At 37.6% G+C, this 13,322-nt stretch overlaps 1 protein-coding gene across 1 annotated transcript; it reads left to right on the top strand.

The window, feature by feature from the left end:
- The first annotated feature begins 5,253 nt into the window (after positions 1-5,253).
- Positions 5,254-9,897, top strand: LOC18439958 (zinc finger protein WIP5). Its single transcript, XM_006850113.3, has 2 exons — positions 5,254-7,199; positions 9,230-9,897. The coding sequence occupies exons 1-2, from the start codon at positions 6,423-6,425 to the stop codon at positions 9,662-9,664; spliced, it is 1,212 nt and encodes a 403-aa protein (XP_006850176.2). The 5' UTR covers positions 5,254-6,422; the 3' UTR covers positions 9,665-9,897.
- Positions 9,898-13,322: the final 3,425 nt, after the last annotated feature.

Here is a 13,322-nt window from a genome sequence, read left to right as displayed (position 1 = left end):
ATGACCACATGCTCTCAATCATCGCCTTGTTCTTCCATTGAACCAGGTACTGTCAATGAATTAGTTGGGTTGGATTGTGTGCTTGCATAGCAACCGCTCAACTTCATCATCTGCTTTCCCTGGCAGCGCATGGTCTGTATCATGTTCCCACAGTAGGCGTGTTCTGAGACCTGGAATGTGGGAGATATGTCAAAGTCATTGGTAAGGTCAATCACAGAGCTGTTCATTATTGATCCTCTTCGGAACTTGTTAGAGCCCAAACTTTTTTTATTTAGCTTGGGGGGTAAATAAAGTTCGAGAATTTTTTTTTAACTTTGAGTCTATTCTAGGACACTCTTACAATCATCTCAGTTGAAATCTGATTGACAAGAGTAATCGTGACCTCTTTATATTAAAAGTAGATAGTCTATTTGTATACTTTTCCAAACTAATTGCCATTGATCTTGAAAGAAAATGAAGTAAACGAAGGTTATAGCTCCTGTCGGAATGAAACTTTGAGAGAGCCAAACGTAAACCTGGCTAGTTTGAGAGGAGGCAAATCCTTGAGAAGTCGATGTGAGATTGAACTGAATTACATTACAAGGCATTTGAACGGCGTTGAACAAGTCTAGGTGCATGCGAATGGATGGGAGGTGTCGGACCCGAAGTGAGGTGGGTTGTGAAATGAGGTGGGTTGTGAAAGGAGCTAAGGGTTTAGGGCCTAACCAGGGGCAAAAAATATTGGATTTAGGGCTCTAATTTTTGTGGACATGAAGGCATACCAGGTTTTGAGGACCTGGGGATATCCATATGTGAGATTCTTTTAAAAAATGTATCTAAGATTAAGAATCAATCAAGTTTCTGCTGTCTACAGTTGCCTATCGTTTATAAGGTTTTTGTACCCTAAAACTGCCTGAATCTATAAATGTAGAGTGCGTAGGGCACCAAAAAACGCCTTACATCTTTACCTGTGGTGAGTACACGGGTTGAGTATTCCGCCTAATCATTTAAATAAATAGGTATTTTGTTTTGTGAATTTAATGAGCATACTATTTATTATTAGTCAAGGATTACGATCTTGTCAAAAAAACAAAATTAATGAGAAAACTAATATGGATTCTCTAAAATATTAATTGATTCTTTGACATGCCATTGGGAATGAGCTTTAGGCAAAGTTTTTTTATTGAAATATTTGTCATAACTATTTCAGCTCTTGTCTAAATGGAACTATGGAGAGAAACAGGTAGGAAAGTGTATGATGGAAGCTCTGGCGATATATGAAAGATAGACATAATATTAGTGTTTGACACTTTAAAAATAAAAACACTTTGTTTTAATTTTTCCTCCTAAAATCTCTGTATCATAGTACTTTATGGTATCTAAATTCTACTCACCCTTCTTTAAAATGGTGTATGAATATATCTTGTTGAAAAGACCAATTTTGAGATTGGCAATTCAGACACTCATAACTGTATTAGATGCTGATTCCTGTATATGTCTATGTAATATTGGTGAGAGATAATGTTGAATAGTTCAACATAAACATGGTAAATTAGAAACTTTGGCACAAGTTAATCCCTCTTTTGTCATTTAAATGATTTCATTATCAACTTTTAACCGTGAATTTTTTTTTTTTTTAAAAAAAGGCGTCAAAGCGAATAACTAAACATTTAAATGGTTTCATTATCACCTTTACAAAATCAACTGCCACTTCTCTAAAAGGCCTAGCCCACATTTTGTCTTTGACGGACAATTTTAGAATTTTGCCTCTCTTTCTATCCAACGTTTTTTTTAACAAGAGAATTTTGTCTTTCTCCTGCAGCCCACCAAACCTAGATTGAGAGAAAGAGAGAGGGTTCAAATTGTGGAAAAGTAGTTCACTGAACCTTTTGCCTTTGCCTTTGCCTATGGAGAGAGAGAATATTGAAATGGGAAAGGTTTTTATACTTCTCCTGCTGTATAGATAGAAGTTATGTACTTTCCCCCCTTACAGCTATCCAATTCAGATCAATCAAGTCATTGACTGTTTGATCTAGATCCGATGTATTTTATTTTTAATTTTAATTCTTCAAATTATATGAATATAAAATTTGATAAGTGCCATCATCTCAATGAGGCACAACTAAAAATAAAAATAAAAATAGTATTTTTAATAAAATAAAATGGTCATACTACCCCTAAAACTTTCATAAGTATTTGGTCATTTTATTTTATCCAGAATATTTGTTTTATAGTTTTTCAAATGTGACTTTAAGAGAGAAATGGAGGCCCGATATTTGGTGTCAAAATATTCTTTGGAAAGAAATAAAAATTAAACAATGTATAGGCGTGACATTGTAATAGGATCCATCTCAACCGTTCATTTAGATGACTAGATAAGGGGAAGTATATAACTTCTTTACATTAGGGGAAATATAAAAAGCTTGCCTTTTGGAAAGTACCTCCAGTGAAAACCAAAAAGAAAAGTAAGTAATGAGAATGTATATTTCCAGTCAAATTTTCTTTTTTTTTGAGGTATTTGAGATAGGCCATAACTCATTTTTTTTTCAATTTTAGGATTTAGTTTTTTTCAAGATATTATTGGGAATGTGATGACCAGAGTAATCAAGCAATGAGAATGTATATAATTTTTTTGTCAAGAAACTGGACCTTTTGGGACTTTTGTCACTCTGCCTTGATTTTAGCATAGGACTCATCTTCTAAATTGTCGGTTTGTATATAGGATGAACCTTGAGCCCTTTCCTGACTAGATTGCCCTTTTTTGTGCAACCCCACCCCTCTATTTTCTCTCACTTTGCATCTGTAGTTTCAGTATCACACAGTAAAAGAGTTTAGGTCTTTTCAAATCTCTCTCTCTCTTTGAATGTTTTTTCTTCTTTTTTCTTTTGAGGAAATCTCTCTCCTTGAATGTTACTCTCTCTCTCTCTCTTCAAACTCTCTTTCTCTCTCTTGTTTTTTTTTTTTTTTTCACCAATCAAATAATTGCACCCCAAGTGGGTGAGAAATGTTTTACAAAGTGGGAAAAGTTACAAAACATTGTACCACATTGAACTTAAGGAGTGCATCACCCATGTGGTAAGCCCCAATGGAAAAGATGGAAAACCATTCCAATTGTATCACAAACTTTTTCTGAAAAATACGCTTGGTTCCTTTTGTCCACATTCTATACTCATTAAAGCCCTACAGTATTTCTCTCTCTATACTCTGTCTCTTTCTCTATCTAGAGAGTGTACCATATGTCTTCTGGTTAGATTTCCAAGGAAAAGCTACAACCCCAACTCAAACTTGTGCAATAATTTCAAACCAGTTTCTCTCTCCTACAAAATGGTATTGTTTCTCTCTCCTGGTTTCGATGCAGCACGAGGCCTTTCCAAGTGCAGGTGTAGTACGATATAAGTCATCCAAACTGGTAATCTACGAATACATGCGGGTCAGCGTTCGCAGCTACTTCTTTCCCCCCTATTTATGCCATTTTTGTACTTGAAAAACTCGAGACACTCAACCCCACCAAGGTATTTCTCTCTCTCTCTCTCTTATAATAACCCATCTAAGTATTTATCCTCTCTCTCTTATAATAACCCATCTAAGTATTTATCCTCTCTCTCTCTCAACCCCATGACAGTATTTTGAGGCAACGGGTCGGGTAGGGGTGGCAATGGAACCAGATCCGATCAATATCTGTCAGGTATACTCGATACGGATCCAGGTTTTTAACTCGTGGGTAGGATTCAGTTGCAATAAAGGATACCTGTATAATCTTAGGTCTGGGTACAAGTCCTGTTATGCCCGACCCGGTTGAAAGTGGACCCGAATTTTTAGTTTAACAAAATGTCAAACCCAACCTAAAATCGTTTAAATACTTTTCATCTTCAAGGGAATCCCTGTCGGGTCTATTGCCACTCCTAAATAAAGTGGAGACATCCAACCCCACCTAAGTATTTGGTCTGTCTCTCTCTCCAACCCCATCCAGTATTTGTTCTCTCTTACTCGAGAGAGTTGAGGCACCCAACCCCACCTGAGTATTTGCTCTCTCTCTCCCCCCCACTAAGCATTCTCCCTAGAGAGAGAGAGAGAGACCAGCTGTACCAACTGGGTGAAGCTAGCCATCCTCCATGCCATGACTCTCCAGGTTTCAATTATACAGGCCTCTAGAATCAGATTAACATTTTCATCTTATTTGGGTGAAGAAAACAAAAACAGTCCCAACCAAAAGCTATTTGAATCTTTCTCTACCTATGGTGCCACACTCCCTCTTCTTCTCTCTCTAGAGTTTTTCTTACTTTTTTGGGATACTGTTTTTTTATTTTACTTCAGATTTATCATATTCTCCTCTCTAGACTCTTTCGTCAAAGTTCTTTTTTATAATAACTCAATAAAACCCTCTTCTTTTCATCCTAAAAAAAACCAAATTTATTACTGTCACATTAGCTACTACTCTACTATTTTTAGATACAAAAGTGAAAAATAAACAAAAGAAAATAAGATGGAAGACCAAATGAAGGGAAAGGGGGAAAAGTTACTGGGGTTTAGAGAGAGAGAAAAGGAAAAAGAAGAAAAGTGATGGTGTGAATAGTAGAAGAGATGAGTGTTGAACAGTGTGGTCAGGGATAAGACAATGATGGTGGTGGTGTTGACGCAGTATGCGAGTTGAGCTCAGTCCTGAGGGGAGCCGACACACTCTCTTCCCAAGCCCTCATACCGAAGCAAATGCCGGCGACTCAAATTGCCTATGTCCCAAGAACACAATCTAGAGACAGAGAGAGAGATCCAAGGTGATAGTAGAGAGAGAAAGGGGTAGGTGTTTTGATATCCAAGGAGAGAGAATATCGAGACAAGAGAGGCAACTGGCTCGGTATAAGTTGGCCCGGCCCGGTCCGGCCCTTCTTCCCACAAGGCAAGCCGACAACCGTTACGATCGGGCCAGGTCAAAAGCAAATGACGACAAATAAAAGAAAAAGCAAGAAAAAAAAAGAGGGTTTGGCCGGGCCGAACCAGGCCGGCATTAGCTCTAGCCTAGCCTTCAGGCCATAGTTCGTGGCCTAAGCCCTACTTTTTTAGGGCTGGGCTGATTGGCCCATTGCTAACCCTAGGTTGATACGTTGAGAGAGCTGTTTTTTGGTTATAGACTCAAGAGAGAGGGGCATATCCAATGAGTTATAGAGAATGTTGAGAAGGGGTAATATTTATGGGAAAGGGTTCTATGCTTCCCTTCCACCATAGAAGTTTCATTTTCCTTTTTTTATCCAGCAGTTCAATTTTGATCAAGAGAGCCACTCAGTTTGATTTTAGATCTGACGTTTCAAAGTATTTTTTAGTTTATTTTTTATAATAATTCTATGGATATAAAAGTTGATACGTGCCATCTTTTCAATGGGGCACACCTATAAAAATATTAAAAATAATTTTTTGATAAAATATAATGACTAAAATACCCCTTGAAACTTTCAAAAGTATTTTGGTCATTTTATTTAATTGAAAATATTATTATTTTTTTTTATATTTTTTCATAGTGCGAGTTTAATATACGAATGGACGTCTAATTCCTAACTAGTCTATATCTAATTAAGATATCTAGTGGGTCTGAAATAGTATCTAAAATGCCAGATCAAAATTCATGTAGTCAACTCCAATTAGTTTGAAAAAAAAACTTTGATGATACGATAAAAATGCCAAATCTTTTGATGAAAAAAGCTCTGATGATAGTCTAAAAATATTTTTCAATCAAATTATAACGTATAAAGCTTTAAAAAACGATACTAAACAGATCTATAAATACTTGAAAACCTTAAAAATAGATGGTCTAAATAATTCCTTCCATGATATACTATTTTCATGATTTGAGATCCTTGTATTATTATTTGATATCTTTGCATCTGAGAGGTAAAATGATCTGTTCATGGGGTTTTTCAGCATCAGATCAACCCTTTTTCTGTGTACTTTTTATGTGCACATTACTTCTACCGTATGAGGTTCACCCTGTGTAAAAACTTTTTCCCTTACTCATGCAAGTAGAGACATATGTCAGAGAATCCAGAGAGAAATTTGCGTTGGAATGGACACATGAGAGAGAGAATATTGATCTATATTCTATAATTTTTTTCAATTTCATAAGAGTCAAATCAACTTTGAGAGAATATGGAAAAAGGCTAAGAACCCACAAGTGGGAATGTAAATCTGTTTGAGCTTTGAGAGAGAAGTCACAGGGAATTCAAGAACCAGGTTTGAGCACGGCAAATTAATTGTCAAACCAGGAAATATTTAAGGAAAAGTGAAATAACAAGCTGAGGTAATGGATACCTAGAGAAAGAATATAAAGCCTAAACATCAGGGGATTATACCTAGAGAGAGAATATAAACCCTAATTATTTGTGTGTAGTCTAGAGAGAGAAAGACCAGATATGTGATTTAATAGGTCATCCAACAAAAGGGAAATTAAAAAATACATGTACATATGTCATGGGAGACAGCCTCTACCTCCCAATCTGACTTTGTCTTTGGTTTCATCCCATACTTTATTCACCCCATGTCTGATAAGTCTCTCTCTCTCTCACTCCCTCTCTATCTCTTTCTCTCTCTCTCTCTCTCTCTCTACCCAACCCCACAAGTTTTTATTCATTAATTCCTTTCTCTTTTCCCTCTGGTTTATATTCTCTCTATCTCTCTCTCTTATAATAATCCCCAACCCAAATCTCCCCACTTTCTCACTCCATTTCTCCATCATGAATGATCCATACTCAAATCACTTCACAGGAGGATGGTTCAACCCCATTTTGCACCCCAATTCTACTTACACTGCCATTCCTGCAACTCCTTCTTCCTCCTCCTCTTCTTCTTCTTCTCCCTTCTGCAACTTTCTCCCTTTAGATTACACACAACCTAGCTCACCTCCTTTGAGAGAAGCCCTCCCCCTATTGAGCTTGAGCCCTAGAAGGACAGATGAGCACGAAAATTACAAGGAGAAGGAGGAGCTCATGTGTGAAGATGATGAAGGGGAAGTCACAGTGGCCCTTCGCATAGGGCTTCCGAGCTATAGTGGGGTGAGCCATCAAGGTTCTTCTGGTGAGATGATGGAGGTTGATGAGAGAGAGAAGGCATACCCTACGGCCACTCTCAACAAAGGGCAGTATTGGATCCCTACTCCTGCTCAGATCCTTATTGGACCTACGCAGTTCTCTTGCCCAGTTTGTTGCAAGACCTTCAACCGCTACAACAACATGCAGGTGCCCCTCTCTCTCTTTCTCTCTCTCTCTGTGTGCACAGACAAATTCTGGTGCTGGTTCGTGTGATTTTGGATGAAGTGTTTTTGGGGCTCGAGCTAGATGTTGAAGGTTCATTGCATGACTCTCTCTCTCTCTCTCTAAATTTTGAGGTCCGAGAAGAGTGGTTTCCATCTCTCCTCTCTCTCTAAATTTTGATGGACGAGAAGAGAGGTTTCCAGCGCTCCCCTCTTTCTCTAAATTTTGATGTCTGAGAAGAGAGATTTCCATCACTCTCTCTCTCTCTCTATCAGAGCTGGGTGATATTAGGCTAGAACATAATTCATCGACTTCTGTAAAATCTAGGAGATAAATTCTCTATCTATCTCTCTAACCTGTGTGACCTGCACTTTCTATAAACTCTCTCTAACCTCTGTGACCTGCACTTTCTCTCTCTCTTTATCAGTGTTTCGTATGTTGGTCTATGTGATTTTCGACTTTTCTGGTCTTCCTCTCTCTTGAGTATCCCTGAATGATCCGCCGTCCTGTTTCTCTCTCTAGATGTTGGTTTTCGCTCTCTAGAGTTTGGTCGTCCTCTTCACCTCACCACTTTTCTCCCCTTTTGCATGGGGTATGAAGAAGGTCAGGATGGGAAAGTAAGGGGGTGGGGTGTTGGGGACTGGGTACGTACCTTTTTGGCTTGTGATTGAACATCACATAACATCCTCTTTCTCTCTCTTCTCCACTCTCTTTCTCTCTCTAACTTCCTTCTGCCCTTTGGTGTACTTGGGAGTGTGTGTCTTTGACACATTGGCAGACCCGTCAAATCTGACTGAAACCTGCTCAGTTATTGTTTGTTCAAGGATTTGATTTGATTCAATTCTCACTTCTTGCACTTGAGTTTTCTTTCAGCTCCACTGCACTTGTGCTCTCTTTTCTTTCTCTCTCTCTCTCTAAAACCTGCAGATTCCATTCGATCCAACTTTCACTGAAATGTCCATTAAACTTCTTTCCCTTTGCTTGCAACTGAATGAAAGAACCCCCCACTACTCATCATTACCAAGAGGACATGGCTGGAGCCTTTTCTCTCTCTAAAATACTTACTGCTCAAATGAAGAAGACATGGCTACAGCTTTGTCTGCTACTCCTCGCTCTCCCATCACCTCTCTTTCTCTCTCTTCCCATCCCTATTTCTCTCTCTTCCTCACCCCTCTCTCTCTCTCTCTCTCTCCCTACCACTGCTCAAATCAACAAGACATGTCTATCTCTCCCTCTCTGCCCCTCCATATTCTCTCCTCTCCCTCTCTTTCTCTCTGATTGAAATAGAAGAATCCTTAGTTTTTATCAGAAAAAGAAACCAAAGAACCCAGTTCTCCATTAGTTGACCTCCAACTGATTGTAATGGTGGAAAACCACTACGTAATATTTAACCAAGCTCAGATATTGTGTTGAAGTCCTCTGGTCATTAGCTCTTTGCTTTCCTAAGTCTCTTGCACTTAAATTATCTGAACCAATGACATCTGTCGAGATGGAAAATTCAGTAAATGGCAGTACAATCCTCCAATGGCTTTGCTACTGACTGTTTCAGAATCTTCAAGGAAGAACACATCTGGGAATCTTGCCATCAAGACCTTGAAATTATGAACAAGTTTTGAAACTTATAACCCCAACATTGAATGTAACATTTGTTAGTACCTGGAGTGAGATTATGTAAACAATTCTCAGTTGAACTCTCTCTCTCTCTCTCCATTTCATGTAAGTTTCCATTTGGGATTTTGATCTATTATATAAAGAGTCATGCTACTATTTCTATCTCTGTCAGATAAGAGAACCCATGTTCAACTCTCACTTTGCAGATTCTTTTCCATTTCAAAATTTGATAAATTCTTACACAATTCACCCCCCCCCCCTGTCTCTCTCTTTTGTTAGCTAGGTATCAATGTATATATCTGTAAACAATAGATAACTTTCCATGTGCATAAACATTATTGTACTCATAAATTTGAAAATTTCATATTCTTCTCTTTGAGTTTCTTACATGAATTTCTGTACAGATGCACATGTGGGGTCATGGATCACAATACAGGAAAGGGCCTGAATCCCTAAGGGGAACCCAACCAACTGCAATGCTCAGGCTCCCATGTTATTGCTGTGCACCCGGCTGTCGTAACAACATCGATCACCCTCGAGCGAAGCCATTAAAGGATTTTCGAACCCTTCAAACCCATTATAAGAGGAAGCATGGAATCAAGCCTTTCATGTGCAGAAAATGCAGCAAAGCCTTTGCAGTAAGGGGAGATTGGCGAACACATGAGAAGAATTGTGGGAAGCTTTGGTTTTGCATTTGTGGGTCTGATTTCAAGCACAAAAGGTCCTTGAAGGATCACATTAAGGCCTTTGGCCATGGCCATGCAGCCTATGGTGTCGACTCTTTCGAAGACGATGATGATCCCGCCTCCGAGATCGAGCAGGATGATGAGTCCCAGTGAATGAGAGTGAGTCTGAGAGAGAGAGTAGATTGTGTAGTGGAAGGAACTGACTGATCTTGGGTTAATTTATTATCTATACTTGCTAGTGAAGTAGATTTGAGAACTGAATTCTAATTTTTTTGTTTTTTTTTCTTGGGGGGGTTCTTGAGATATAGTTCTAATTTATGTAAATCAATTTGCTTTGTTCACTGTGGGTACTTTTGAATTCCTTTTATCAGCTGCTTTTTTTGAAATTCTACCTGTTGATTTTGCTCTCAAATCTCACACTTATTCTATGTTTTCTTTTATTTTGGTCAAGTTCAGAATCCTTGAATGTAGGAAATTAAGCCATAACTTTATAAAAAGATATCACATTCAGTGGGATTGCCTTCTGATATTAGTACACCTATAGAGATAAAAACTCTCTTTCTCTCTCTAACCCTCTCTTTCTTTCTCTATTTTTATATCTCTGTCCTTTCTATATTTCTATATGAAGTTTCAACGAAGAGGTGTGCTTTAATCCAAAACATATCTTTCGCCCATCCAAAAGAAAGTGCTTTAATCCAAATAGGCACTTTATTGCTCCCCAAGTTTTCTTTATTTTCACTTTGAAGTGTCGACTTTCTCTCTCTAAATCAAATTTAGATCGAACCACTTTGCTTTACTCCATGTATTTTTGTGCCATTTATTTAAATTTAGACCATTTTTCTTATTCCCCACTACAAACTAACCAGTCATTAAATTTCTCTGACAATTATATTACTAATTCAATGCCTCCATTTATATTAAATTTTCCTGATAATTTGTTTCTTCATAGACATCAACATTTAAGCATTTCATCTTACAAATCCACAAGCAAAACCTGACTTATATATATTCAAAATACTCGCCCCAAAAAAATTTGGTGCGAATTTCACGAAACTAAATTCATATTTTTGCGGGTCCGAAGAAATCAACGGCTTCCACGACTTCATCTATCTCGAGTCTTACTATCCGAATAGCTCATATAGTCAGTATTCATTTGGTCCGGTCCACTGACTTTCTTCATGAATTCCTTTGACTTTTATTTTTTTATTATATTTGGTTAGTTTTAATGCATATTTTCAATTGAAATCAAGCATAATTGAACTAGAATTCACCATAGTTAGGGAGGATAAGGGATGAGAAAGGCCAATTCCATTAAAACTGAAGAGAGTATAAGGCCCCTTACGGGTGCCGAAATTTATAGAAATTTCGGCAAAATTTCGAGACCCATTGAAAATTTTCAGTCTCTGATTGGATCAGCTTTTAAACTGTCCAGGATGCCTTTCTCTTTGGGTAGTGGGCAGTTTTGTTGATGGAACATATGCCTCTCTCTCTCTCTCTCTCTCTCTCTATATATCTAAAAATTGAGGCCAAAACCAACGGCCCTGAGATTTCCAATCAATGATTAGTTGGGACAAGCACAATAATTTAGGATCTCAAATCATTCAAAACCTGTCAATTCACCTGTAAAAACTTACTGCTTCACTGTGTAGTTGTTGTGCCTCAAGTGTAGATTGAGAGCCATCAACTCATAGCAACAGTTTTCTTAGGATTTCATGTAAACTCTAGAATTCTTGACTCATGGTCAATCCAATACCACACTACCAGAAACACCCCTTTCCTCAACTGTGTTGCTGTTTCCAAATTTTCCTCTTTCGAAAGAAAGAAAACTCTCTCTCTCTCTCTCTAGAATTTCATCAAATGAGAGGAGGAAAACCTCTCTCTCTCTCTCTCTCGCTTTCTCGATTGAAACTGTGTCAGGTCTTTGTCAATTGATTTAAATGGCAGTTTTTATTGAGTGGGTCGAATTTTCTCTCTGTATCACTAGGACTCAATGCAAAACAAAAGATGTTGATGTCTCTATAGTATGGAAGCCTGTCACAATTAAAAGTAGCAAAAATGGGGACTATCCTTCCATTTTGGTTATTTTAGTTAAAATTGCAGTTCCGACTGTTAGGGAAATAAGAATCACATCGATATTTGTGAATACCCACTTCTTAATTGCTTCTTCCTCCATTTTCTTTTTTTCTTTTGTTTCCATTACAGCTTGAGGCATCGGACTTCACCAGGTCACCTCAACCAGTGAAATTTGTAACGCACCCACCATTGCAAATTCTCTCTCTCCCTCTCTCTCTCTCTCTCTCTCTCTTATGAACGGATATGACAATTGCAACATATATGGTAAATAGATAATTGAGACTTGTCTCTGGTGTATGCTATACCTATATAGAAACTGTATCATATAGTTTTAAGAAGTATTGCCTGTACTTTTTTTATAAATCTACAATTGTATTGTACTCTAATTCAATCAATTCAATACAGATAAAGATTGTTTATCACATGGTATCAGAATTTGGTTATATGCAATCTTATCGGGCCCTCTTTACTTTATTTCTCTATGACTGGCTGGGCCTTCTCTGCAATCCATGCAAGTTCACCCTTCTCTGTTATTTATGATCTGTGGAAGCTTGACTCTAAGTAATTTTTCTATCACGATATCTCTCTCAAACCTCTCTAATCGCAGTCTTTGTTTGTGTGGTTTCTTTTATCTCTCTCTCGTTCTCTTATCTCTCTGATTTCTCTCTCTCTCTCTCTCTCTCTCTCTCTCTCTTTCTCCCTCTTATCTCTCTCAAGTATCCACCAACTCAAACTGGATGTCACAGTCCCACTCTTGCTTCACCAACTGTGACCTTTGCACTTGAACAAGTACAGTCTATGCTTTTCCGGTCACATCTGGCCTTTGAACCCACCATTTCTTTCTCATATAACCATGTTTTTAACACTTGGCTGATCGACTCAGGAGCTTCTCATCATATGACCTCCAACGAGTCAATCCTAGTTTGATTGTAAGTCTTTTTTTGATACTAGATATACTGCTAATGGAGCCACTATGAAAGTTTCAAAAATTGGCTCCACATCCCTAACCTCTGACCCTTCTGGTAAATTAAGGGTCTATGATGTTTATCATATTCATTCCCTTGCCATGAATTTATTGTCTGTCGGTCAAATTACCCATTCGAGCTGTAATGTTCTTTTTTCTCTATCTTCTTACTATATACGGGATCGGCAATCAGGGCAATTGATTGGGACTGGGCGTAAAGTTGGAAATTTGTACTACATGGGTTATCTGTATATGCCAACCTCTTATGTTTTTGCTATTTCTACTATTGATGATGTATTTCTATGGCATAAACACCTTGATTACATCTTTGGTTCTCGTTTACAGTTTTTATTTTCTCGCAATGTGCTTAGTATGGTTAGAAATAAATTTTTTACTGATGTCCAACATTGTGCAACTTGCAAATTTGCTAAATCTCATGTGTTACCTTTTTCTCGAAGTACTTCCATTTCATTTTCTATGTTTGATCTTGTTCATATTGATGTATGGGGTCTTGCATCGATTCTATCTAAAGGAGGGTCACGATATTTTGTAACATTTATTGATGAACATACTCTTGAGTTTTTTTTATGAATAATCGCACTAAATTTTATAAAATTTTCTCCCAATTTTATTCATATATAGAAACCCAATTCTCCACTAAAATCAAAGCTTTATGCTCAAATTCTGGAGAGGAATATATTCGTGGATTACTCCAATAGTTTTTTACTAATAAAAACATTAAACTCCAAAAAAATTGTCCTTATACACCAAAAC

Source organism: Amborella trichopoda, chromosome 3 (genome assembly GCF_054954075.1).
Source record: "Amborella trichopoda isolate Santa Cruz 75 chromosome 3, AtrichopodaSantaCruz75HAP2 v2.0, whole genome shotgun sequence".
NCBI lineage: Eukaryota > Viridiplantae > Streptophyta > Magnoliopsida > Amborellales > Amborellaceae > Amborella > Amborella trichopoda.
Note: the sequence above shows the minus strand (reverse complement) of the source record. Positions and strands in the feature narration are given on the sequence as shown.